The 27,203-nt window shown below is 58.6% G+C and overlaps 2 protein-coding genes and 2 long non-coding RNA genes across 10 annotated transcripts in view; 1 reads left to right on the top strand and 3 right to left on the bottom strand.

The window, feature by feature from the left end:
- The window catches only part of BCAP31 (B cell receptor associated protein 31), a 34,818-nt gene extending 25,280 nt beyond the window's left edge, over positions 1-9,538 (bottom strand). Inside the window, exons 1-4 of one of the 7 annotated variants that reach the window (XM_072816955.1) lie at positions 4,198-4,277; positions 3,424-3,479; positions 3,071-3,206; positions 1,238-1,338 (exon numbers count right to left, since the gene is read on the bottom strand). In XM_072816955.1, the coding sequence (XP_072673056.1) occupies positions 1,238-1,338; positions 3,071-3,162 (193 nt within the window). In that variant the 5' untranslated portion in view covers positions 3,163-3,206; positions 3,424-3,479; positions 4,198-4,277. Of the gene's footprint in view, positions 1-1,237; positions 1,339-3,070; positions 3,233-3,306; positions 3,480-4,197; positions 4,422-6,654; positions 6,723-6,874; positions 7,307-9,411 lie in introns of those variants that run through there. The other 6 variants (XM_072816953.1, XM_072816957.1, XM_072816956.1 and 3 more) reach the window with 6 other exon arrangements.
- On the top strand, positions 4,755-23,147 carry ABCD1 (ATP binding cassette subfamily D member 1). Its single transcript, XM_072816949.1, has 10 exons — positions 4,755-6,077; positions 8,777-8,957; positions 14,823-14,965; positions 15,053-15,221; positions 15,809-15,903; positions 18,494-18,639; positions 19,057-19,202; positions 21,424-21,508; positions 21,755-21,880; positions 22,006-23,147. The coding sequence occupies exons 1-10, from the start codon at positions 5,178-5,180 to the stop codon at positions 22,214-22,216; spliced, it is 2,202 nt and encodes a 733-aa protein (XP_072673050.1). The 5' UTR covers positions 4,755-5,177; the 3' UTR covers positions 22,217-23,147.
- Positions 13,341-19,290, bottom strand: LOC140628096 (uncharacterized). The gene is made up of 2 exons (XR_012026504.1): positions 16,966-19,290; positions 13,341-16,852 (listed from the first exon to the last, which is right to left on the bottom strand). It is a non-coding gene; the product is annotated as an uncharacterized lncRNA (long non-coding RNA).
- Positions 23,148-23,617: 470 nt separating the features above from the next.
- LOC140628097 (uncharacterized) lies at positions 23,618-26,990 on the bottom strand. Its single transcript, XR_012026505.1, has 3 exons — positions 25,196-26,990; positions 24,938-24,990; positions 23,618-24,824 (listed from the first exon to the last, which is right to left on the bottom strand). It is a non-coding gene; the product is annotated as an uncharacterized lncRNA (long non-coding RNA).
- Between the last annotated feature and the right edge of the window lie 213 nt (positions 26,991-27,203).

Here is a 27,203-nt window from a genome sequence, read left to right as displayed (position 1 = left end):
TCACACATACTCCATTCCACAACTCTAAAGCCTGGTTTTTTAATGCTCAAAGGAGGACACCCTTATTTTCTACCCTTTCTGGCCTCAGAGACCACACAGGGAAGGAACTCTGACTGCAAAGAGCTACTTATGGGGCCTTGCCGAGTATTTCGAGAACAGCACAGTATGCACATGTGGGCAGCTGATGCCCACCCTATACAAGTGGGAACGGGTAGGCTGCACCTGGCCTGTTCAGAAAAGTCTGAACATATTCCATCAGGTGTCAACACATTAGGGAGGAAAAATGCCTAATGCTACAGCTAGTGGATGGTGCCTTACACATTCCCCCCACCCCGCCCCGCCAAACTACAGCTCCCTGGCCTCCGATCCACTGCCACATTTCTCCTGGAGACTCAGGTAGAGAGGAGTGCTCTGAGCCTAAGCAGATATCAACACCTTGGAGACAGAACCACTGTCTGCCACAGAACCCAGCCAATACTTTAAAGTCCAAGCTGAGGGATATGCTGACCACTTAGTACAACAAAACACATATTTAACAGCCAAATGAAAGCTATATTGCTGCCTTTGGTCTCCAAACAATCACATCACCACGTCACAAAATGCCTGCCTTCCACCTTAGTACCATATAAGGCCCCAAGCCCCATCCCTGAGAATGCCCTGAGACCAGCTTATCTTTCAAGCCTGGTTAGTGTGTACCTCAACATGGTGTTTACAGAACTCCACAGTTAGAAGAACCCATAAAGACCCTGAAGCCTGACCCAATCCAGAAGGCTCTGGGATACACTGCCAGACCTCAGTCCCCACTATGCTACAGGTCACAGCAGCTTCCTTTCCAGCCCCACTCCCTGACCATTTGGTCACTCGGTCCCTTATTCACAGCCTGTCTACATAACTGAAAAGCAGTGCTGCTTAAACCAAGATCAACATCAGCCAGTCAGCTTCTCTCGGATTCAGTTCTGAAATGACCTGAGGAGCCACCCCAAAAAGGTGAAGTGGTCATCACAGGATGCAAAAAGGCTGCCGGTCAAAGTAAAGGCCCTGCCAACAGTCAGGAGCACTCTCTTCGGGGATGAGGGATCCTCCTTCCAAGAGGAAGACGGAGGCACTGAGGTGTTCTATCTCGGAGAAATCCAACTTATAGGCTATACATGGAACACTGCACAAGGCTTTACAGCAGAGGCCATGCTGTGGCAGAGAGGCTGGGGCACGTAGCTGCCCTCAGCCATGGCTCACTCACCAATGACCAGCAGCACAAGGATGACAATGAGGACTACAAAGAAGGTGTTGCCATAAGTTACTACCAACTCCACCAGGCGGGACTTGAAAATCTTCTGCCATCTGTGAAGGAGACAAAAAAAAAAAAAAGCTGCAGAAACATACACTTGGGACCCAGGACCCTGAGAACAGAAAGCCAGTCTTGCACTCATCTCCAATGGCTAAATATCCTGAACGGCTTCAGCTTCAAGTGTCCTCAGTTCTTCAATGTAGGACATCTGTTTGAGAGTGTGTGTGTGTGGGGGGGGGAATGCTTGGCCATATACAGAAATTCCTGTGAAACCACTCTCTTAAAAACCCTAGTAGTAAAAAGAAAACAAAACACTAGTAGTCTCTGGGGAAGGCAACAAAAATGTTCTTTTTTACTATTATTCAAGGATAATTAACATATGGCTTTCAGAGGCAGTGAAACAGAAAACTTAAACTTTTTCTTTGCATTCCTCTATGTAATGTTCAAAATGCTTGCCACATACCCATTATTTCCTCAAATAATGGAGGAGTTTCTCCTCCACCACCCTGGATTATTATGAAGCTGACCCAAGACCTCCCTTTGTTTCTTTCCATAAATACTTCAGGAGGTAACTGTTAGAAAAGAACCTTTAGGAACGGTTAATGCAATCATGATGCTATCACGAAACCTCAAGAAAATGAACAAGAATCCCTCATTATCAGAGCCAGAGTCCCAAAGTCTAATTGCTGCAATTTTTTTTAACACTTGGTTCGTTTGAATTTGAACAGACAAGGTTCTGACTCTGCATTTAGTTGATAAGTAGCTTCAATCTCTCCTCGCCCTCTTCCACCTTCTTTCCCAATTGACTTTCTGCAGAAACCAGGTTGTTTTTCCCACAGAGGTGCCCAGATTGCAGCTCCAAAAAGGCCTCTGTCTCTACATTTCCTCTGAACTGTATGAAGCGCAAAGAAATTCAGATCTGGCTTTTGGCTAAAATATGTCCTAGACAATATCATATGCTTCCTATTATATCACGTCAGAGATCTATGTTTTTGTTTTAATCATTTTTAAGAGGCAGCCTGGGTCGCTCAGCAGTTTAGCGCCACCTTCAGCCCAGGGCGTGATCCTGGGGATCCGGGATCGAGTCCCATGTCAGGCTCCCTGCATGGAGCCTGCTTCTCCCTCTGCATGTGTCTCTGCGTCTCTCTCTGTTTCTCTCATGAATAAATAAATAAAATCTTTTTAAAAATCATTTTTAAAAATATCTATAAAGATTTACCTTATTTACAATTGCCTAATTAAAATCAGAGAATGTTCTCGTATTATGTGTAATTAAACATTAATTTCCAATTAACTTTTAACAGATCCTTGCTCATTAAAAGCAATATGGCTTCATCTCTCATAGGCTGAGTAATGCTCACGAGGCTGCTACGCAGTGCCAGCGGGGCTGCTTAGAAGAACAGAGGTTACCAAATCAGCTACAACATGACCCCATAGTGCAAGTGTTCCAGATGCCATATTGCCACCCCGTTGAATCCCCGAGGGAAGGCAGAGGGTATCATTCCAAGAAAGAAACATAATCAGAGAGAGGTCTTCTCTCTTTTGGAGCATTCTGAAGGCCAGAAGGCAGTGTGCACGGGAAAGGAATTCAAAAAGATGTGACGAAGCAAAACTGTGTGGAAGGTTGGCAATAATAAATACAACCCCTGCCACCTCAACCCCAGACAGGTTCTACCTGTTTCCATCTGGCCCCAATTCCAGGGTCTTACCAACTGTGCATGCACAAGGTTTTGGGGCTCAGCAACAATCACCCTTTTGCTTGCCTGCTTGCTGCACAGACCATACCTTTTGGGAGAAATGAAGGGAATGCAGAGAAGCAGCACAGCAAAAACCTCTGCATAGAGGAAGGTGGCGACTGCAGTCCACTGCAGACTCATGCTGTTGCTAGAAGGTTTCCAACAGTGGGATGCGAGCTTGTTTCCTGACAGGACACAAAAGGGACAGAAGCTGTTGTGAGAGCTGAGCAGCCGCTGTTTACCCTCTACCCCAACACTCTACTCGGGTCTTTTTAAGCCACTGACTGAAACTGGCCTCGACTTAGCAGGGATACTTGGCCAACAGTGCTCAAAGGCCTGACAAACTCCCGTTTGCCAGGACAGAATTGCTTGCTGCCCTCCAGGATGCGCATTAAGAGCCACCTTTCCGGCGAATTCCTTTCCCGACGGAGTCCAGCAAACTCCTTACGCCTGCTTAACTGGGAAAGCGTTAATAAAGATTATATAAACGGGAGAAAATTCTCGACATCCATCAGGCACACTCCCTTCCCAGTCAGCCTCAGGGCGGCAGTGTTTCAGTAACGCACTTTCTCCAGGAGCCGCGGCGCCCCCACACCCAGCCCCAGGGAACCCCGGAGGCCCTTCCCTCCCGAGCCTTCTCGAACGGAGCCGAGAGAAAACCTCCGGCCTCCCTCTCTCGGGCGAAAGCAGGCGCTAAAAACAAAACAAAACAAAAAAACCTTCCGACGCCGCCGCTCGTCTAACTCCCGAGGCGGTGGGAGAACTCAGGGAACCTCCGAAAAGCCACAAGAGCGACTCCTACCGGGCGGGAGTCGGGGCCAAGCGCAAATGCGGGTCTCGAGTTAAGTATCTCCTGGCCCCGTCTAGAGAAAGTTCTAGAAAAAGCGGTCTCCTGAGAAACCGGAGGAACGAAGCCCTCACGGCAGCGCGGGTCGGCCACAGCCGCCCACCCGGCTCCAGGCCCCCGCGTTGCCCCCGCGCGGCCCCCGACGAGGCCCTGGCCCGCCACGCCCTCCTCCAGCCTCAGGCCGGCGGCCCGTCGCGAGGAGCTTCGCCACCGCCCCTCAGCCCCGCGGCCGGCCCCCACGCCTTCACGCCCCCAGAGCCCAACTCCGGCCGCCGCCCCGACTTCCCTCCGCCCAGCCCTGCCCCCGGACTCCCGCCTCTCCGCGCTACCCGCCGCCGCCCCCGTCGAAGGCCCGGAGGACCGGGCTGTCCGCAGAGCCCAGCCGGGCGCGCAACCACGCTCACCGAGCTCCCCACAGCCAACGCACACGCCCCGTCGCCGCCGCGGCCGCCGCTACCAACGCTCCCACACGGCCCTGGCCCCGCCCCTTCCCCCGCGGCCGGAAACCGGAAGCACCCGCCGCGCCCCGCCCCCCCGCTCCCAGCCGCACCCAGGCCCCGGGGCTCCGCCCACGGCCACCTGGAGCCCCGCCCCCAAGCCGAGGCTCCAAAGCCCAGGACTGGAGGAGAAGAGACGCCTCGAGGCTGGGCGGGGACGCCTCGGGCGCGCCGGGAGCGGGGCGGGGCCTTGGCGGGAAAGCCAGCGCGCGCTTCTCTGGCCCGCGCGGTCCTCCCACGTCTCAGTGGTCGGGGAAGGGGCGGAGCCCAGCCGGAGAGCGAGAACGGGGTGGGGCCGGCCGCGCCCGGGCTCCGCCTCCCGCCCCTCCTCCGCCTCCGCCCCTTCCCCCCGACTCGCCCCTGGGGAGGGGTGGGTGGGTGGGGATTCGGGGCGGGTGGCGAAGTCACTGTCGGCTTCAGCCAGGCTGCGGAGCGGACGGACGCGCCCGGTGCCCCGGGAAGGGGCGCCACCGGGAGAGGAGGAGGAGGAGGAGGTGGAGAGGAAGAGCCGCCCTCTCTGCCGACACCCCCTACCCCCACCCCCGAGGCTCTGCCCCCAGGGGCTGGGGGCCTGACAAGTTTCTCCACCTTGGCTGCCTGAAGAGGCCGCTACGCTGGAGGGCCCCCGAGCCCACCGCACCAGGGTCCCCAGCACCGCCCCGGTGGCCTAACGCGACAGTCTCAGGAACCACTGCAAGGTTTCCAGTTGCCTAGACAAGGAACCGGGGGTCAGAGCAACAACCCTTCCAGCCACCTGCCTCGACTTCTGCCTCAGGCACCAGTCCCAGCCCCGTGCATCCAACCCAGGTGACATGCCGGTGCTCTCCACCCCCCGGTCCTCGCGGGTGACCACGCTGAAGCGCACAGCCCTGGTCCTGGCCCTCACGGCCTATGGAGCCCACAAAATCTACCCTTTGGTGCGGCACTACCTGGCTGCAACCAGGGGCCCTCAGGTACCAGCAGGGGAGTCCACGCAGGAGGTGTCTGGGGCCACAGCGGCCAAGGCCAGCGTGAACCGGGTGTTCTTGCAGCGGCTCCTGGGACTCCTGCGGCTGCTCTTCCCCAGGACACTGTGCCGGGAAACGGGGCTGCTGGCGCTGCACTCGGCCTCCCTGGTGAGCCGGACTTTCCTGTCAGTGTACGTGGCCCGCCTGGACGGCCGGCTGGCCCGCTGCATCGTGCGCAAGGACCCGCGGGCCTTCGGCTGGCAGCTCCTGCAGTGGCTGCTCATCGCGCTCCCTGCCACCTTCATCAACAGTGCCATCCGGTACCTCGAGGGCCAGCTGGCCCTGTCTTTCCGCAGCCGTCTAGTGGCCCATGCCTACAGCCTTTACTTCTCCCAGCAGACGTACTACCGAGTCAGCAACATGGACGGGCGGCTTCGCAACCCTGACCAGTCCCTGACCGAGGATGTGGTGGCCTTTGCCGCCTCTGTGGCCCACCTGTACTCCAACCTCACCAAGCCGCTCCTGGACGTGGCGGTGACCGCCTACACCCTGCTTCGGGCGGCCCGCTCCCGTGGGGCCGGCACAGCCTGGCCCTCGGCCATTGCCGGCCTCGTTGTGTTCCTCACAGCCAACGTGCTGCGAGCCTTCTCCCCCAAGTTTGGCGAGCTGGTGGCAGAGGAGGCGCGGAGGAAGGGAGAGCTGCGCTACATGCACTCCCGAGTGGTGGCCAACTCAGAGGAGATCGCCTTCTATGGGGGCCACGAGGTGGGGCAGCTCGGGGTACTGGGCGCAGACGAGAGCCGGTGGCAGGGGGCAGGCGGGGGGCAGGCGGGGGGCAGGCGGCCACGGACAGCAGCGCTGGCGGGGGCCGAGGCCAGAGGTGTGGGTAGGCCACAGAAGACCAGCCTGGGGATGGCAGGGCCTGGGGCAGCCAGGCTTAGGCCCCAGAAATGGAGAAGCAGGAAGGCCGGGTGGGGACCGCCCGGGGCCACTTCTGCTTCCTCCCCCCCTCGGGGTGCTTATCCTGGCCTCGGGGCGGTGGAGCCTAGCGGTTCGGGGTGCGGGAGCTCCCTGCTTGCTCCGCTCCTACAGCCAGCCGGGAGGAGGCTCCTGCCATCTGGAAGCAGGGACCCGGGGGCGGGGGGGGGGGGCACGGCCGGCTGCTGGGCCCCGGGCCCTTTGAAGGCCGGCATCTGGCCCAGCTGGTGGGCCCGGCAGGCCGGCGTTACGGGCATGACTCAGCCCGAGCGGGCGTTAACGAGCGGCCGCAGCCCGGCGGTGCTGGGCGCCCGGGGTCAGAGCCTCCCCCGCCCGCGCCCGCGCCCGCAGGCGGCCTGGCTACCTGCTCGGCTGCCTCCCCAGGCCCGCCCGGCCCAGGCCGCCGCCGCGGCGGGACGCACTTCCTGCCCGCCGGCGGCCACCCTGCCCCCCGCGCGGCCGCCCTTCCGCCCGGGTCCCAGGCGCGCAGCTCCCCAGCAGGCCGGCCGGGAGCCTGGCGCTGGGAAAGGTTACTCGGGGCCAGTGCTCCCTTTATCTCGCCTCGCCCCTCCCCTTCCTCGTGCCTGGGGTTGCAGCTGCCTCGGGCCCTGCTCTCTGCGACTCCGGTTTCGGTTCCCGAGGGCTTCTGGAGGGAAGGGCACGAGGCACAACGGTATAGCCGCCTCCTGGAGGAGGCCCGTGTGTGTCCTTCCCGGCTCAGGTGGCCTCTTGTCGCCCGACCTCGTCCCGTTGGCTGCACGTTGGGCAGGGGCCGTGATTTTTTTTCTTAAAGGCTTGTCCCTAAACTGTGCACAGCGGGCATCCCAGGTGTAGGGCTGGGCTCCAGGTTGGGGGAAAATGCCTGGTCTGCAGCTACAACCCGGGTCTCGTCTCCCGCATGCTGGACTGCAGGGCCTTGGCGGTCAGCCACGGCCTTGGGTGAGGCGCTTGGCACTTTACCCGCAGCTACATTGTCAGCCCCGGCTGGCGCTCCTGCCAGCTCCCAGCACGAGCCTGGATTGCCAGGGTGCTCGGAGAAGGCGTGCTCACTTCAGGAACCGGGATTGGACTCGATGCAAAGCCAATCAGTGTGCCAGACCTGGCTGGTAGGGGCAGGAGGGCCCCGGCGTGTGTCCACAGCCTGTCTCTTTCCACCTCGGCTCAAGGGCTGGAAAGTGGTGTGGGGTGATGGGCCCTCGTGGGTGCGTCAGGTGCCTTCACTGAGCAGGCACGTGGCTCACCCCAGTTCCACCAGCTGATGTCCCTATGGACACTGGCCCAGGCTCCATTCAACAGGTTAGGGCAGAGGTGACTGGCTGGCTGGCGGGCGGACATCACAGTGTCCTGTTCTCACTGAGCTCCCTGAAGGAGGCCGAGTTAGATTTCATTCGCGTACACACGTACACACAAACTGCCGCTGGCTGGAGAACAAGGTGAACCTTTCTCAGCAAATCAAAGCACCAAAGCAGGTTTATGAGAACCTGGTTCTCTGCTGATGGCTCCGCCAGGATGGTGCAAAGTCACGCCTCTTGCTGCCTCCAAGTCCTCCAAGTGGTGTGAGCTCGGGCAGGTCCCTTTGGCTCTTGGGCTTCGTCGTCCCACAGTCCAGTGGACGTGAGAGCACACACGCTGTGGCGTGTGATGAGAGCCAAGTGGAGAGTCAGGTGCGGAAGTACTCAGCAACGGAGACGGTGCCAGGCTGGGCAGCTGGGCTCAGCCGGGGGTGAGAGGCGGGGCTGGGGCACAGACCCCTGTAAGGAGCCTAGAAAGCCACCACCGAATGGCCGCCTTGCCATGACCAGTTCCAGACCCCTCTGGTCTGCCTTCCGTTCCCTTCACCGCTCTCTTCTCCAGACCCTGCGGGAGCCCCTTTCCCCGGCTGTGCAAGCGACCTGGGGTCGCAGGTGGTGGCCCCTGCGGCAATGGGGAGGGAAGGGCGGCACCGGCGGAGGAGCCTGCCCTTCAGCTTTCTGGGGGGACAATACGGTGTCGGGTCTTCATCCAGGGGAACCTTGGGCAGGTTGGGGCAGTGGGGCCCAAGGAGATGGGGAGACTCTGGAACTGAGTTCCTCAAACCCAAGTACCGCCTGTTGCTTTCCCGTGCCGCCCTCAGCTTAGTTAGGGTTAGCACCCCCCTCCCCGCCAGCAGTTGCCCAGAGATGCCCCAAAGCTGCGCGGGGCAAAACAGGGGTGTGGTAAGCATGCCAGCTAGACAGGTGGTGGAAAGAAAGGATGGGGCCATGGGCCTCGGAAGGTGGGGGTGGGGAGGCCCTTCTTGGTGGCGACCGAACCCTGGTACTATGACGTCAGGCAGTCCCGAAGTTCGAAACCGGCCCCTGTGAATAGGGCCCAGTCGTAACCCCCTACCCTTGCCCTTGTCGTGGCCACCAAATGGCATAGCGTGTCCGAGCGGTGCTTGGAGACTCTGGTGGTGCCCGTGGGCCTTACCAGGAGGCCGCCCGGCCTCCCTCTCCCGCCCTCCGCAGGTGGAGCTCGCTCTGCTGCAGCACTCGTACCAGGACCTGGCCTCGCAGATTAACCTTATCCTGCTGGAACGCCTGTGGTACATCATGCTGGAGCAGTTCCTCATGAAGTACGTGTGGAGCGCCTCGGGCCTGCTCATGGTGGCCGTCCCCATAATCACTGCCACGGGCTACTCGGAGTCAGGTGAGAGCCGCGGCGTCCCAGGGGGCCGGGCCGCGAACCCTAGCCTGTCCTCCCGGGCTGGGGAGGCCCCGGAGCTTGGCTGACCTGCCTGCCCTTTCTGCTAGGCCCGCGCCCCTGCCGGGGTCCCGGAGCTCCTGGTTGCCTTCTGCTCGGCCTGTCTCCCCTCTCCGCCATTCCACGCCCCGTGGCACCGCGCCGCTGAGCCTGGGGACTGTGACTCAGGGAGCCCCTGTGTCCCTTTCTCAGACGCACGCACCCTCGCCCACCTGGTCCTGGCCTCGGCTCGCCGCCACCTGGGAGTGGAAGGAGGGGGAATCAGCTTCGGCTCCTTCGTCGCTTGGGCCCTGGCTTTCCTGTGCCTAAAACAACTCTCGTGGGTTGCCGCGGGTATAGACGGGCGTGGACCTCGGCCCTAAGGCCTGCGGTGGGGGTGAGGAGAGACCGGAAAGCCTACCTTGCTTGTCACTCTAGCTCTTGGGTCATCAGGATTCCCCTTTGTCCCTCTGCTGGCAGTCTTTTGGTGGCCGCCCTCTGAAAGGTTAACACGCGCTAACTGCGAGCTCCTCCTCCACCCAGCCTTTAGAATCTTCTAGCTCAGGGCCCCGCCATGCCCATGTGTGATGTAGCCCGGGGTCAAGTTTGCCTTCCTGTTGTTTTTACGCTTTGCTTCTTGCTTGATTGGGTCAATGTGTGTTTAAATTCAGCCCTCTGGTCACCGATTTCTTTGCTCGCTGGTCCTTTCCCACAGCCCAGTTACCTTCTTCCAGAGGGACGTCTTCTAGAAGTTTTTCCCCCCCACAAAGCTTTTGTTATGGAAACATTGAGATTGTTCTGTTGTCTGAAAACATCTTTATTTTACTCTTTTCCTAGACTAACGTTTAGTTGGGTGTGGGAGTTGGGGGGACGATTACTATCTCTGCCCCTTGACAATATTCCATTGTCCCTGTTGGACAGTCTGCATTGTCTCTCTGGTTACTTCTGGACTTTCCTCCCTGGCATCCTGCAGCTTCCCTGTGAAGTATTTACCTGTAGGCTTCTGTTTATCCTGCTTGGGATTTGTTGTATGGCTTTCGGATATTCAGGGTGTCCTGTCATTCTGGAAAATTCTCAGCTGTGATCTTTTCAAATATGGCCTTGGTCTCCTTCTTTTACTCTTTTCTTCTCACTGACTCCGTTGCGACTCCTCACCACTTTGCCGTATGAATTCGGGGCCGTCCCCACAGATCTTTTATGCTCACTTGTCCATCCGTTTTTTCTTTTGCTGCATCTGATTTGAAATTTTTTGAAATTTCAGTGACTATTTCTATAAGTTCTTTTTGCTTCTTGTTCACACAGAAATTTGAAAACAGACATCTTTTTTTTTCAAATAGGAATTTCTTTTTTTTTTTTTTTTTTTAGATTTTTTTATTTATTCGTGAGAGACTCAGAGAGAGAGAGGCAGAGACACAGGCAGAGGGAGAAGCAGGCCCCGTGCGGGGAGCCCGATGCGGGGAGCCCGATGCGGGACTCGATCCCGGGACCCCGGGATCAGGCCCTGGGCTGAAGGCAGATGCTCAACCACTGACCCCCCCAGGCGTCCCTCAAATAGGAATTTCAAACTGTTTTCGTAGATGTCTGATTCTCTCAATTCTTGGACTGCTCCTTTTTTACGCTCCATGGTGTCTGTCCAGCTTGGGGATTCTTGGGCGTGTAAACCAGCTTTATTTTCCACCGGCTGCTGTTCACTCACAGTGGATCATTTCCCCGTGGGTGTTGCTACCAGACTTCCGTGGGAACCCTGCGTGGCCTAACTGGGGGGTCATTCCCCAGCAAGGTGTGTACTTGCTTTTTTGTTCAGGCCACACACACCTGCCTGCCAGGGTAATTAACCACTTGGAGGCCCTTTCGCCTTAGCTTCTCGGCTTGGGGAGGAGGGGCTCGTGACCTTGGCAGCGGTATTAATTTGAACTCCAGACACATAATTACATATTCTTAGGGGAGACCTTTTGTTTGGTGCACCCAGAGCCCCAGCTATGCAAGAGAGACTTCCCTGTCTTCTCCCATCTCTGGAGATTTCACGGGAGCACCCGAATACTGGCTCCTCTTTGTGCTCCTGGAAATTTCCTTGCTTCCCTTGGAGCACAGCTCTGCTTGAAAAGGTGTTATACTTTGGGGCGCCTGGCTGGCTCCATTGCTGGAGTGGGCGACTCTTGATCTCAGGGTTGTGAGTTGGAGCCCCACGTTGGGTGTAGAGCTTACTTAAAAAGAATAAATAGGGACGCCTGGGGGGGCTCAGTGGTTGAGCACCTGCCTTCGGCTCAGGGCATGATCCCGGGGTCCTGGGATCGAGTTCCACATTGGGCTCCTTGTGGGGAACCTGCTTCTCCTGTGTGTCTGCCTCTCTCTCTCTCTCCATCTCTCATGAATAAATAAATAAAATCTTGAAAAAAAAAGAATAAACAAAACCTATTGTAAAAAATTTTTTAAAGATGTGTTCTTTCATGCAGTTTGGTAGTAAGAGGGTTTTCAATTGCATATAAGAGAGAGAGAGCCTGACTTGTTTCAGAACCAGAAGTCTGATTCTCTCCCTATTTGTGTCTCTACCCTGGGGCTTCTGGACCCTCTGCTACCTGTCCGCCCCTGGGTGACCCCCAAGAGGAAGGCTCTAACTGGAGGGGGATATTACTTTCGGCTGCAAAGGCCTTACATGAGGGTGGTGGCCTTGATTTAGGCACAGGTGCCGGGCCCAGTCAGCACCCCTGGCCTGGAGCATGGGAATCCATCCCAAGGACACCGACCTGTGGTTTCTGCAAGGGAGCGCCTGCAGCCCCCTTCCTCTGTAGCTGTCCCTGGGCCCCAGACCCCTGTCTGGTCCCCAGGCTCCTTCCTGACTACTGCCGTCCTACTGGCCTCCTCGTTGTTCCCCTGAAGCAGGGCTCTGCCGGGAACGCTCTCTCCTCTGGGGACCCACCGCCCCGCCGCCCTCTTCTCCTTCCCCGCTCGCCCGTTGCTCTCCCACCGCCGACCACACTGTCTATTCCACTTCTCTATTTGGTTTGTCGTCACTCTTGTCACGTTAGGCTATGCGTGCTCACTGGGGGCGGGGATTTTTGTCTGTTTTGTCCTTGCCGTGTCCCCAGGACCCGGTGGCCAGTGAGGGCTCCGAGGGCCTCCTCCAGGAGGCTGGGGGCCCTGGGGATCTACGGGAGGAGTTAGACACTTACCAAATGCGGGAAATTCAGATCCCTTTGGCCTGCCGGGGCTGCAAGGCCAGAGGGCCCAGAGGGAGGATGGCCTTACCGTGAACGGCTGCCTGGTGTCCTGCCCCGGGGCTCTGGTCTTAGCTGCCTGAGCCTCTGAGGAAGCCCACAGAGGGCAGTCGGTGCTGTCTCCGGGGAGGTGCCCGCTGTGGCCAGGACGCCCCCAGCAACGGCGAACCGTTTCTCTTTCTGTGCAGCACTGTCCGGCTTTTAGGATGTCTGGGGAGGACAGCTTATGTCCCCCCTGCCTGTTGGGGGCTATGACCCTGGGGGCACAGTGGGAAGGCAGGCCCAGGGCCATAAACTGTCAGGATTAACCCCCACCCGTGTCTTGTTCCTTGGATTGCTGGGCCAGGCCCAAGAAAAGGCAATGCGAGGCAGTCAGGCCGTCCATCCCGTGCCTTTTCCACCCTGTACTGCCCTGAGGCCACCCCACCTCTGCCTTCCCACCTTCCCACCCCACCTCTGCCGTCATATTTCTAAGGCTTCCACCTTGAATTGACATATTGACATATGCCCCCACCCCGGATAGAGTCCTTGGGCCCATCATGGGAAATTCCTTCCCACCACTTCAGCCCCAGGAGCCTCAGCTTCCCCTGGATACCCCAGTGAGCACTGCTCACTCTCCCACACCCCAGGACGCTCAGAGTCAGCCTTCCCCTTGCTCCCCATCACCATTTCCAGAACATTCCTTGTGTAAAAGCCCTGCCCACTCAGGAGCTCTAAGGGTCAAGGGAATCAAGGCCACTGACAGAAGAGGATTAAAGGGAGCAACCACGGAGTCTAGACTGAACTAGAAAAGCAAGTCGAGACAGAAACAGGCTCCCAGGGAGAAATAGGGGCGTCGAGGATGGCCATTCTCACGAGGGCCACAGAATACAGTGTCGAGGCATGAGATGAGGGAGAAACGAGGTCCAAAAGGGACACACATGTTGGAAAGACTCGGGGGGACGACGGCTCTGGGTGTTGGATGATGGGGTGCAGGTGTGGCCCCGAGAGGGGCTGCCATCCTTAGCATAAGACACAGAGCGAGGGCACTTTAGGGAAAAGGAGCTGGTTGTGCCAAAAAAGAAAGGCAAATGCTTACGGCTCATCTTCTGATCCAGATTATTCGGATGTAATTAACATACCGTACAATTCAGCCTTTTAAAGTGTACAATTAAGTGGTTTTTAATATATTCAGGAAATTGTGCAACCATCACCACTAAATCCACAACATCATCATCACCCCAAAAAGAAACCCTGGACTCATTAGCAGTCACTCTCCAGCACTCCCCAGCCCCCTGCACCCACTCATCTTTCTCTTGCTGTGGATTTGCCTCTCGTGGACATTTCACATGAATAGAATCACACAATCTGTGGCCTTCTGTGTCGGCCTTCTTTCACTCAGCATCACATTTTCAAGGTTCATCCACATTGTAGGGTGAATCAGCACCTCCTTTTTATGGCCGAATAATCGTCCATTATTTACGCGTACCGCAGTTTGTTCGTTCACTGGTGGACATTCGGGTCGTTTATACGTTTTGATGATTACGAGCACTACTGCCATCACCATTTGTGTACAGGTTTTGGTGTGAACGCGTGTTTTTGTGTCTCGTGGATGCATGCCCGGGAGGAGAGTTGTTGGGTTCCGTGGGAAGTCTACGTTGAACTTTTGGAGGACCTGCCTGGCTGGTTTGCACGCAGCTGCACCATCCTACATCCCCACCAGCCATCCCAGTAGGCGTGGGGCGGTATCTCCCCGTGGCTTCGATTTCTATTTCCCTGATGACTAATAATGTTGAGCATCTTTTCACGTGCTTCTTAGCCATTTGTAGATCTCAGAATACAGTAGAATCATCTGTTGAGATCCTTTGCCCACGGTTTCATCGGGTTCTCTTTGTTGTTGAGTGGAAAAGGTTCCTTACGGTATTCTGGATCCGAGATCTTCTCGGATATGTGATTTGCAGATAGTCTTCTCCCAGTCTATAGGCTGCTGTCTTTTCACTTTCCGGATGGTTCCCTTTGGTGCCCCCGAAAGTTTTATTTATTTTTTATTTATTTATTAGAGAGAGACAGAGACAGAGAGACAGAGGGAGAAGCAGGGTCCACGCAAGGAGCCTGATGTAGGACTCAATCCCGGGTCTCCAGGATCACGCCCTGGGCTGAAGGCAGCACTAAACCACTGAGCCACCGGGGCTGCCCAAAGTTTTATTTTTTATTAATTTTTTTAAAGATTTTATTTATATATTCATGAGAGACACAGAGAGAGACAGAGAGAGGCAGAGACACAGGCAGAGGGAGAAGCAGGCTCCCTTTGGGGAGCCCGATGTGGGACTCGATCCCGGGACCCCAGGGTCACGCCCTGAGCCAAAGGCAGGTGCTCAACCAGAGACACCCAGGCGTCCCAACCCCAAAAGTTTTAATTTTGATGAAGCTCATTGATCTGTTTTTCTTTTGTTGCCTGTGCTTTTGGCATCATGTTTAAGGAGCCATATGTTAGTTTTGGGGGTGTGTGAAGCAGGGGTCATCCTTTTGCAAGTGGATACCCGGTTGTCCCAGCACCATCTGCTGGAGAGACTTTTCTTTTCCCCAGGGGGTCAGTTTTGCTTTCCCACAGTCCCCTCCTTTCCCCTGTGCCCCATAGACTCAGAGGCAGTGAAGAAGGCAGCCTTGGAGATGAGGGAGGAGGAGCTCGTGAGCGAGCGCACGGAGGCCTTCACCATTGCCCGCAACCTCCTCACAGCTGCTGCGGATGCCATCGAGCGGATCATGTCATCCTACAAGGAGGTACCCCCCAGCCCAGCACCGCCCCCTGCCATGCCTCCCACCGCTCCCCCAGCTGGCAGTGTCTGAGCCAGGTCACCATCCCCGCAGGTGACAGAGCTGGCCGGCTACACAGCCCGAGTACACGAGATGTTCCAGGTATTTGAAGATGTCCAGCACTGCCGTTTCAAGAGGCCCGGGGAGCTGGAGGACACTCAGGCAGGGCCCGGGGCTGTGGCGAGGTCTGGTGTCCACGTAGAGGGGCCCCTGCAGATCCGAGGTAAGGGCGCGCTCCCCACGGACACCCCCACCCGGAGGGCAGGATCTTTGAGCTGTGTCCCAGGGAGGGCTTCCGGGGCCTGCCGTGACCCCCGTCACCTTCTTTCCCCGAGTGGTAGCTGCTAGTCATCCCTCTCACTTGCCAGCTCCTTCCCGGTGCTCTGGCCAGAGATTTCTCTTGTTTCTCTTCGCAAAAGAGGGAGATGCAGTCCCTGAGTAGAAGGGATCACTCTCCCATGTGGGCAGCAAGCGAAAGTTCGAGACTACAGCAGGGGCCGGGTACTGTGGAAGAGGGGCCCAAACGTCAAAGCTGCCATTAAAATAGTGCCAGGAGCAGAGGGTTTTACAGAGCAAAGGTGGACTCCGTGCCTCAGGTTCCAGAAGCCAGAGAAGTGACATTGCCCCTCCCCTGTCCAGAGGAGAGCACCACATGCTGGTTGGGGGCAGGCTTCCGGAAGACCCATATTCCCAAGGGTCCCCGGACCACACACTGGCATGCCGTTAGCGGTGGAGTGGCACGTGGAACCCACCAGAAGGCAGAGGGAGTGCTGCTGCTCCCTCTATTCCTTCATTGCGTTCTCTCTCCAGGCCAAGTGGTAGATGTGGAACAGGGAATTATCTGTGAGAACATCCCCATCATCACGCCCACGGGAGAGGTGGTGGTGGCCAGCCTCAATATCAGGGTAGGTCAAGTGGGGGACGGGGTGGGGGGTCGCCTGACCCAGGAGTGCTGGCCTGGCTGGGCTCAGCTATGGGGCCCTGGGCCTAACCTTCTGTAGCTGCAAGCCCCAACCCTCGGTGTCTGGCTTATTGGGCCTGGATGTGTTGTCATTACCCAGATCTACTTGGCTAGTGGGCTAAGGTCAAGGTGAGATGCCAACGTGTCTCTGACTGTTGATTCTATCGCAGCAGAGTCATAAAAGTGACTAGCGACTACTAGGAGGAGCCAAGGGGCACCCAGGGGCTCCTGGCCCTGGCCCTATGTTGCCATCCCCCCCCCCCGCCCCCATCCCCGAGAAGCCCAGGACTTGGGCGCTCTGCTTCAACTGTAACTATGGTGAAATAGATTCCTCCAGTGACCTGGGCTTAGGGTCCCCTCCGTCTGCTTTAAGGAGCCTCCAGCGTGGGTGTGTGCTGGGTACAGCCTGGCCCGGCGGGAGGGCTCCCAGCCACTGCAGAGGCTGTCTGCAGAAAGGAAGCCCCGGAGGCCAACACCCACCAGTCTCCGGCGTCCCTAGTTGAAGCTTCCGACACGGTCGGGGCCTGATAGAAGGAGAGGCCTGGGGTTGGGGCGGTCCGTGTAAGCAGTGAGAGGGAATCGTTCCTTCCTTCCTGGGCTGGGCACTGGGAAGCAGACGTAAGTTGGACGGGCACTGCCTTCAGGGAGGCCCCACGCCGGGTCCCCTAAAGTAGTGCCAAGGTCCCAGTGAGCTGCGCGGGATCCCGTGGGGGCCGCGGGAAGGATGGTCCTATCCCCGAGGTGAGCAGAGGTCACAGGAAGCTGCACGGGGGCTCGGGGAGGTGGGCAGCATGAGGAAGAAGGCCTCCCCCAGAGGCAGGCAGTGGTGGCAGGAGCGGGGAGCCGAGGGGCCGCAGCTGGGTGGCCTGGAGCCGGGGCCCGGCGGGGAGGACCTGGGGAGAGGCGAGTGGAGGGTCAGCGGCTGCTGGGGCCAGTGGGGGCTCCTTGCCCTGGTCTGCCGAGAGGGGCCCCGAGAGCCGCTTGGAGGCTGGGCACGTTCCGTTACCCCGAGCGGCACAGGACGGTGGCGTGATCCCCGTCGCCCCTGGCCGTGCTCACTCTTGGGGTGTGACAGGGAGCCACCAATGGCTGGTTTATCCAAGGCAAACGATTTCCCTGCAGGCCCAGCGGCAGCCAAGTAGGCAAAGACCAGGGGCCCTGGCTCTCCAGGGTGCAGCTGGTTAGGGAGCAAGGCCAGGTGAGGAGGGGTGTCTGGACGGAGGAGCCGGGGTGCGGGGCGAGGCGGAAGCTGGGCTCGGGGGCTGGGAGATGCCGGGAACAGACGGGAGCAGTTCCCGGTCATGATGGGCCAGGCCGTGGGGCAGGTCGGCGGAGGAGGGAGAGGCCCGGGGAAGAGGACCAGGGAGGCCGCCGGGGCGCCACGGTGGGGGGGGAGCCAGGCCTGAGGCACTGGCCCTTGCGCATCCACCATGGAGGAGGGGGGCCCAGCACCCCCCCCCGCCCCAGGGCATTTATAATTTGACAAAGGATCACAAAGTGATGGGCTCGGACAGCAGAAGCGCTTCGCTCCCAGTCTGCTCCCGGCCGCTCCCAGTCCGGGTGCCATACTGGCCATCAGTGGTGTTCCCAGAAGCCTCACCTCGGTCTCGGCCTCCTCGTCACGTGGCCTGCTCCCCGTGTGCACGTCTCCGTGTCCAAAAGTCCCCTTTTGCTAAGGACACCGGTGACAGCGGATGAGGGGCCCACCCCACTCCAGGATGAGCTCATCTAAATTTAACTGACTGCATTTGCAAGGACTCTTTTTCCGAATAAGGTCACGTTCTGAGGTCTCGGGGGTTAGGACCATAACACACGCGTCTGGGGGCGATCCCGCTCAATCCACAACACTGCCACTCGGACCTGGCGAGGGGGGGAGCTGTGGCCTCAGTGCCCTGCCGCCTGACCCCTTCCTTCCTGCACACTCCGCCCAAGCTCGGCTGGCCTTTCTCCTACGGGAGGCATCTCCCTAAGGCCAGTGGGCACCGTGTAGTGGGCTAACTGGAGAGCCCGAGGCCCTTCACGCTGAGCGCAGGGGTCACAGCGGCCTCCGGCCAGCGCCCTAGCACCCGCGGGGGCAGTGAGAGGCCCAGGGGGAAGGGGGACTAGCCAGGCATTAGGAACAGAGTGGGGGGTTATCACTGTCCACCCAGAACTCGAAAGAAAGCCCCTGGCCCGGGCCCGGGCCTCCCGGGAGAGCAAGTCTGCCTGGGAAGCCAAGACACTGGGAGTCCTGGTGAGCTGGGACGGCGGGCAAGAGGGTGCCGCTGACCTCCTGGGGCCTTCCTCACACTGGCCCCCTGCTCTCTGGTGCATGGCAGGGGCTTAGGGATCAGGCCCGGACCCCAAACAGGCGTCTGGCTAGGGCTCTGGCTGCCACACCTCATCCTTCATGCCCTGCTGTCCGACACCAAGACCCCGAGAATGGCCTGCCTACCAGCCTGGGCACGGCCCCGGATGGGGGCCCCGGGGGAGGGGACGGAGGCCCGTGCAGCCCCCTCCCCCCCCGCCAGGTACCAGCACCGCTGCCTCCGCAGGTGGAAGAAGGCATGCACCTGCTCATCACCGGCCCCAACGGCTGCGGCAAGAGTTCTCTGTTCCGGATCCTCGGCGGTCTCTGGCCCACTTACGGCGGCGTGCTGTACAAGCCCCCGCCCCAGCGCATGTTCTACATCCCTCAGAGGTGAGGGGAGGTCCCGCCGCTCCGCCCCTACCCCTTCACCCGTGGGACCTGCCACCCAGGAGCAGCAGAGCGGGGGGCATCGGGAGAGCTCAGCGAGGTCGTGGCCCCGGAGTCGGAGGGGCCATGGTGCCTCCACCTGCCGTCGGGCCGTGGCCTACTCACCTGGCAACTTGGTAGCTGGGGGGGGGGGGGGTGTGCACGCGCAGGAGGGGGGTGCGAGGCATCTGTGCACGTGTGCTGTACGGTGTGGGGGTGTGGGGGTGCACATTGTGAGCGTGCGTGCAGGGGGCTTGTGAGCACTGCCCGGGTCGCTTAGCAGCGGGGGTCGGCCCTGCCCCCAGCAACCAGGGCCGGTGACAGGGCCCCGCTGACGCACAGGGCAGCCCTGCCCCGGGTAGACACGCAGCCTTCCCACAGGCCCTACATGTCCGTGGGCTCCTTGCGGGACCAGGTGATCTACCCAGACTCCGTGGAGGACATGCGCAGGAAAGGCTACTCGGAGCAGCACTTGGAAGCCATCCTGGACATCGTGCACCTGAACCACATCCTGCAGCGGGAAGGAGGTAGGGAGGCGGCGGCGCGTCTCACCTGGCAGCGCCACGGAGCGAGCCCTCAACATTGCCCTTTGTCCCAACACTCAGGTGAAGGGCCTGCTGCTGCTCCCCCCCGCCACCCCCGCCCCGGCCCCGGAGGGACACGGCCCCGCCGTCCAGGAGTCCAAAGTGCTAGGAGCCCTGGAAGCCCCACCCACCAGTGTGGACCTGAGTCCCCGAGGCAGGGGAGGCATCCAGCGGGCGCGCTCGCTTTCGGCCCAGGACACCCTCTCCAGGCTCTGGGGCTCATGGCAGGGAGGGCCCAGTGGGCCCAGCGGGGAGCCCGGGCTTTCCCTGACAGTGAAGGAAGCCTTTGGAAGCTTCTAGGCAGGGACGTGACAGGTCAGTGTCACATTTCAGCAAGAGGACGGACGCTGGGCATGAGCAGGGCAGCTGGGGATTGGGTGAGCACGAGGTGTGTGTGCAGAGGACCCCCGGCGTGGGAGGCAGGACAGAGCCCTGGAGGTGCCAGCCCCTGGGTAGGAGCCCGCGGCAGTGCAGGGACAGCCTGGTAGCCGGAGAAGGCACTGCTCGAGGGCCTACCGGGCTTGTCTGCAAATACCCATGGTGCCCAGAGGGCAGGAGGCGGGGAGGGTGGCCCAGCCGCAGGGGAGAAACCAAGGTGGGGCTGGGCCCAGTTTCCTCTGGGAAATCTGACAAGTGGGGTCCCACCCCTGCCTCCATCCCTTAAGGGGCGCTTGACCTTACTTAAGCAGTGACCTGGGCCCCTGACTCTTCCTCCCGAGAAGGGCAGGTACCGGTCCCTCTCTCAGCACCAGCAGTAAACGCCACCGTGAGCCCCATCAGGGCTCAGAGCAGGCCTGCAGGGAACCGCAGGTGATTCCCGAGGCTCCTGCCCGGGTGTCGTCCCCCGTGTCACAAAGACGGCTGGCCCGAGCTGGGGCACTGGGTGGCGCCGCCCCTCGCGGGCCTCCCCTGGGTGCCGTGGACCCCCGGGCTTCATCCCCAGCTTCCCTCTGTCTTTCATGTTCCAGCCGCCCCGCACCTGGGAGCGCACCCCTCCTCCTGTCTTCCGGGGGCCCCCCCGGGCTGTTAGCACTGAGTTCGGCTGCGAGTAGCAGAACCCGCCCCCCAACAGGGGCTCAGATGGGTCGCAGGTTTATCTTACCGCGACACAGACGTCCTGAGGGAAGCAGGCGCATCCCCAGCCGTGTGAGGGCCCCTCGGGTCACTCAGCGGTGTGTGGCCTCCATTCCCAAGGTCACCTCCTGGTGCAAGACGGGTGCTCCAGCCATCACGTCACATCCCAGGCCGCGGGATGGAGAAAGGGGCAGCGTGGGGGAAAGGGCCAGGGGTACCCGCCCTGTGTCTTTGAGAGAAAGTTCCAGAAGCTGACACGTGTAACACGCTTACACCCCACTGGCCAGAGTTCAGTCACATGGTCACACGTCACCTCCAGACAAGCTACCGAGGAGAGTGTTCTGTGGGTGGCCACACGGCCTGACAAAACTTCTAGGCCCGTGGGAGGCAGAGTGGAGGTAGGACACGAGGACTCACTTCTGCTCAGACTTGCTGAGGCCCTGGCACCCGGCGATGACACCAGCAGCCGGTCCCTGCGGGTGAGAAGCCTTCTGGAGAGACCCCTGCGGCATCCCTGGGACTGGGCCACCGCTGGAAGCGCTGGCTGGCCCTCAGCACCGCGCCCGCCGCGTCCTGCGTGCATCCTGCGAGCGTCGGCCAGGGCGGCTGCGACACGGGGCCCCGGTGGCCGAGCACCTGCCACGTAGCCCCTCCAGGGCCGCGGCCGGAAGCGCAGGGGTCTCCGGGCTGAGATCGAGACCGTGCCGGGCCTGGGTCCCTGGCTCGCGGGCGGCGGTCCTCGCCCTGCGTCTGCCCGTGGCCACCCTCTGGGGGTCCAGAGGGCCCCGTGACGTCAGGAGGCAGGTCCGTGGGATCCGGGCGCAGCCCCCCGACCTCGGACAGTGGGCCCCTTGGGAAGGCCGTGGCTCCCAGGAGGCCCTGGGGCATGGGGGTCCCACATGTCTTGGAGGGGACATGATGCTGTCCCCAAGTCTTTTTTGACTGTTCAAGTGTCACCTGCAGATGGATAAGCATCTGGGCCACACGAGCCCCGTATCCCACGGTCACTAGCATCTTCGGCCCCTCCCACTGTCCCTGGGTCAGGGACAGCCCCTGCGGAATTGAACAGAAGCCCCTTGTCCTTGCCTAGGCTGGGAGGCCGTGTGCGACTGGAAGGACGTGCTGTCGGGGGGCGAGAAGCAGAGAATCGGCATGGCCCGCATGTTCTACCACAGGTGAGCTGGGCTGTCGGGGGGCAGCGGGGCTCCCTCGGGCGCCCAGCCCGCAGCGGGCACCAGGGGCAGCGTGGGGTGTCCAGGGGCCCGGGCAGGGCAGCCAGGTGGGGGGTGCCCCGAGGAGGCCTCACCGTAGCCCCAAGAAGCGGGATCCGGTAGGCCGAGCGGGGTGCCCACCGTGTGGCGGCGGGGGAGGCCGAGGCTTGGAAGGACCCCACAGCCTGGCGCCTTCGACCCCACCCCAAGGCCCAAGTACGCGCTTCTGGATGAGTGCACCAGCGCCGTGAGCATCGACGTGGAAGGCAAGATCTTCCAGGCGGCCAAGGACGCTGGCATTGCCCTGCTTTCCATCACCCACCGGCCCTCCCTCTGGTAGGTGCCCTCCCTCCCCGCCCGCGTTCGCTCTCACATGCGCGCCCACGCCTTGGCAGCTGGGGAGAGACCCGCCAAGTGTCTCCTGCTGAACAGCCCCTGCCCCCGTCCCTCTGCCGGCCCAGGAAGTACCACACGCACTTGCTCCAGTTTGACGGGGAGGGCGGCTGGAAGTTCGAGAAGCTGGACTCTGCCGCCCGCCTGAGCCTGACGGAGGAGAAGCAGCGGCTGGAGCAGCAGCTGGCGGGCATCCCCAAGATGCAGCGGCGCCTCCAGGAGCTCTGCCAAATCCTGGGCCAAGGCTCCGGGGTCCTCCAGGGTGCCGTCCCCCCCTGAGCCCTGCAGTCACGCGAAGGAAACAGCGGCACTTGCCCGCCGACCCCTGCACCCAGCCCTGCCGCGGGCCCACCCTGCATGCCTCTCCCTCCCAGGCCTCCTGGCCACAGGCCTGCCCCGCTTCGAGGACTGCCGGCAAAACCACGTGCCTGTCCCCGGGCCCCCTCCCCTGGCCGGGCCAGGTGGTCCTGCCTTCTCTCCTGGGGGCGGGGGTGGAGATGAGCCCCCCACTCGCACCGCCAGCCAGTCCGTGCAGAGCCTTGCGTTTCTGGGGCCCTGCTCTCCTGACGCCACGGTCCCCCCAGCGCCCTCCTCTTCAGTCCCTTGGAGACCCCACGGGCCATCCACTGCTACCGCCCGGATGGCCCAGCGAGGCTCCCGTCCCCCGGGACACCCTTCCTGCCATAGAAGCAGCCAGACAGGGCCCCTCGCGTGTACCCCTTCTCCCTGCCGGTTGTCTCTAAGAGCCCTCGGGAGGAAGGATTGCACAACATTTCTGAGCAAGCGCTGGTAAGAATGTAGCCCCTGCTCCTGTTGGCCCCTGGCCTTCTTTCCTTCTACAAGCTAATTTACTGGAGTCCCGTCGGGAGCCATCTCGATTGCCAACACAAGCACCCTGCCAGCCATTGAGCCAGCCCCCGGTGGCCTGTTGCCCCACCAGCGTACACTGCCAGCCACCTCCCGGGGTGGGGTGGGGGGCACAGGCCAACTGAACGGGGAAACAGGGGCTGGGGCTGCCGGGCATGAGGGCACCTGTGTGCCCAGCTCAGTGCCAAAGAGGGGTCAGCCAGGGGAGCTGTCTCTGCAGAGCCGGCCCCCACCCAAGAGGGAGACCCCACCACAGCCACCGCATGTGCCTTTCCAGGTCCTCTGCCCTCTGGCCGGGGAGCATCCCTCAATCCCTCAGTAAAAGCCTCCCACAGAAAGTGCAGTCCTGCCTCCTGGCCTGTTTCTCTGGCGGGGCTTGTGGGGCAGACGGGGAGGAGCATGAGGTTGCCTGGGGTGGAAGGAGGCACTGCCACCCCTGCCCCCACGCAAAGACACAGCTCAGCATATTCTCCAGCTGACTCGGTGGGGAGGTAGATTTAGCAACATCTCACAAAAATATTGGCTGAGCACAAACAGGACTCTGGAGCAATCGTGGGCCAGGTGCTGGGGTGGAGCGGAGAGGACGCTTGCCCGGTCCCTGCAGGAGGAGCTTCTGGAAAGATGCTGTGGGAAAAGCCGTGAGCTGCAAAGTGGGCTGGGGGGCTGCAGGGCAGGCACAGAGCGGGAGGAGGGCTGCAGTGAAGAAGTGGTCCTAGACCTTCTAGGGAGAGGGAACACTCGTAGGGACGCCCAGAGGTGCATGCTGAGCACGCCACAGGGCATCATGGTCAATGTGATGCGGAGGGAGAGGAAGGAAGGCGCGGGGCCTTGGGAGGCAGGATGGAAACCGCATACAGTGATGCTGCGGGGAGGCGAGAGCGCACAGCTGGGTCCCCGTCCGCTGCTCGTGGGAAGGGAAGTGAGGCTCAAAGCAGGTGCTCAGTCCGAAACTTAGACGTGAACGTTCGTAGCAGGGCTTTTGATGATAAGCCAAAAGTGGAGACAGCCCAGAAGTCCATCAGCAGGAATGAGCCAACCAAATGTGGTCTGTCTAATACGATAGGATGCTATTGGCTAAAAAAGAATGAGGTTTGAGCCCCGCTGCAGCATGGACGGACTGTAGAAACATGACAGTAAGTGAAAGAAGCCAGACACAGAAGACCACGCACTGTGTGAGTTCGTGGGTAGGAAATGTCCAGAATAGGCAAATCTATAGCGACACAAAGCAGAGGAGCTGTTGCCAGGGGCTGGGTTTCCTTTCGGGGCAATGTTCTGGAGCTGTAGAGGTGACGGTTACACATTGTGGCCGTACTAAATGTCACCGAACTCTGCCCTTTAAAAGGCTTGATTTCATGTTATGTGAATTTCACCTAAAAAAAAAAAATCGATCTATGGATAATAGACGACGGAGACATTGATTGATTGATTGATGATAGCTAGATGACACCTGATTGATAGATAATAGAGGCATGGTATATACAGAGAGCTGATTGGTGATAGATAGGGGCGGAGATGAGAGAGCAACCACTTAAAGCAGCCCACGCAAGGTGTGTTGACGCTTGGAATCCCGGATGTACTAGAGTGAGGGTAGACGAAAGTCGAGATGTGGGCAGGGGTCAGACTCTGGGGGGAGTGGAGCGGGACCGCCCAGGTGACCCTTGGACTCTGGCTTAGGTGGCCAGGGGAGCAAGGGCACCCTTAGCTGAGGGAAGGACAGTCCGTGATAGAAGATAGAAGTGGACAACCTGGGGAGGAGGTGCCTGGCGTTCCATCTGGGGGATGGGAGATAGCCTACGTGTGACTTGAATTGAGGGGTTAGGATTTGTTCTCGATCCCGGGAGAGGTAGCGAATCTGGAGGGCGAGGAGCTTTCCCTCCTTTTCTTCGGAAGATTGTTGAGGTCGTTCCTACCTGATGATAAATCCTTGTTGTTTTTTTTTAACTTACATAGTTAGCATGGTTCTGTGGTCTGCCACCAAACCGTAATTGATACAGATGGGAAGGGACGTAGCCAGCGGATCCTGTCCACAAGGAAGTTAGTGGAGAGAAATTAACTTTGGACAAAGTACACCTCAGGGCACAAATCATTGTTAGGAATAAAAGAGGTCACTGCGTGATTAAAGAAATAACTCACAAGCATTAACCATTAACATGTGTGCACCTGCCTAATGGTAGAACCTCAAATATCTGTCAAACAAAAAGCAGAAAAAAGAAAAATTAAATAGGACATTTGCCACAATACATCCCACCACTTCTCACTGCAATCGGGAGCTCGAGAAGACAAAGCTTGCGAGACTATAGGAAAAACTGAGCGAGCTCGATGAATGGACAACCCCAAACTAGAGACTGCATACTCTTTTCAAGTTCACCTTGAACATTTACTAAAACTCACCATGTCGTAGGCCACCAAACCAGTCTCGACAAATAAGGAATTTAGCGGAGCCTTCGATAGCTCAGTTGGTAGGAGCGGAGGACCGTACTAAAAGAATTGGTATCGTACAAATCACATTCTCCAACTGTGATAGAATAAAATCGTTAGTCCACAATAAAACTAAAATTACATCCTCTCATATGTTTGGAAATTTTAATGTGCAGATGTAAATTTTAACATGCACTTCCAGGTAACTGGTGCAAAAAAAAATTATGATGAAAACCTAACAACAGAGCTGAGCAACAATGAAAACACTACATGTGCAAATGAACGGGGGGGGCCTGGGTGGCCTGGTTGATTAAGCGTCTGCCTTGGGCTCAGGTCATGACCCCCAGGGGTCCTGGAATGGAGCCCCTTGTCTCATGAGACTCTGCACTCAGCGGGGAGCTTGCTTCTCCCTTTTCACAAACCACCCCCCACCCCAGCTCATGCTCGCTGTCACTCTGCTCTCTGTCAAATAACATCTTTAAAAAAAAAAACATATAGGATGTAGCTTAGGAGGATATGTATAGCCTCAAAAAGAATACGATGAGCACCAACTCAGGAAGCTAGAAAAACCACAGCAGAATAAACCCAGAGAAAGTAGAAAAACAAATCATAAAGACAGCAAAAATTAAGGAAATGGAAAAATGAAAAATCAATAAAGCCAAAAAAGTTTGTTCTCCAAAATTAGTAAAATAAACAAGTCTCTGGCAGGAATGAAAAGAGAATGCACAAGTAAAGTGATGGGAGGAGGGAAAGAGGGGTATAGCCACAGAGACAGCAACCAGTTTTTTTAAAAGATTTTCTTTATTTGAGAGAGTGAGAGAACACAAGTGGGGGGTGAGGAGGGGCAGAGGGAGAGGGAGAAGCAGACATCCCACTGAGCAGGGAGCCCGGCATGGGGTCGACCCCAGGATCATGACCTGAGCCGAAGGCAGACGCCCAACAGACTGAGCCACCCAGGTGCCCTCCACCGACAGCCATTTCAGGTGCAGTGGGAGGCTGTAAAGCAGGGGAGCTCGAACACCTGTGGAACCCTTGCTCCTAAAAACACCGCGAAAATGACAGTAAGGGGGTGACAAACGTACAGTGGAAGAAGTTCGCCATGGAAAATGAGAGGAGTGCCTACCAAGAATGTTTTATTTTTTTTTAATATTCTATTTATTTATTAGAGACAGAGAGAGAGAGAGAGGCAGAGACACAGGCAGAGGGAGAAGCAGGCTCCATGCGGGGAGCCCGACATGGGACTCGATCCCGAGTCTCCAGGATCACACCATAGGCTGCAGGCGGCACTAAACCGCTGAGCCACATGGGCTGCCCTCCAAGAATGTTTTAGAAGCTGGAAAACCGGTGGAGGAGTAACAAGTGACGTAGGAGACCAGAGCACACTCTTAACCGAGCAGGAGGAGGCAGCCGGGAGCAGGGACTGGTTTGCACAAGAACTGGAAGCGGCAGATATCTCAGAGGAGAATATGCATGTATGGGGGGGGGGGTGGACTGAAAATTTGTATAAGAAGCTGCTAGAAAAAAAGAAAAAAAAAGAAAAAAAAAAAAAAGAAGCTGCTAGATGAGGGGCGCCTGGGTGGCTCAGTTGGTTAAGTGTCTTCCTTCGGCTCGTGTTGTGGTCTCGGGGTCCTGGGATCGAGCCCTGCATCAGGCTCCCTGCTCAGCGTGGAGTCTCTTTCTCCCTCTGCCCCTGCCCCTCCTGCTCATGCTCTCTCTTTCACTCTCTCTCTCTTTTTTTCTCACTCTATCTCAAATAAGCTTTTAAAAAAAAAAAAAAGCTGCTAGATCACACACACACACACACACACACACACACACGGAAACTGAAAAAAAAAAAAAGCTGCTACGTAGCCCCATCTTTGCCCCACCTCTTGCAGAAGACCAGACTTCACTCTCCATCAAGTTAGAACAGAAGGGTGGAAATGCCGGGGCGCCTGGGGGTGCAGTGGGTTAGCCGTCTTGGTTCCGGCCCGGGTTGTGG

The sequence above is a fragment of the Canis lupus genome, chromosome X (genome assembly GCF_048164855.1).
Source record: "Canis lupus baileyi chromosome X, mCanLup2.hap1, whole genome shotgun sequence".
Taxonomy (NCBI): Eukaryota; Metazoa; Chordata; class Mammalia; order Carnivora; family Canidae; genus Canis; species Canis lupus.
The sequence above is the reverse complement of the archived record's forward strand: the minus strand, read 5'-3'. Positions and strand labels throughout refer to the sequence as shown.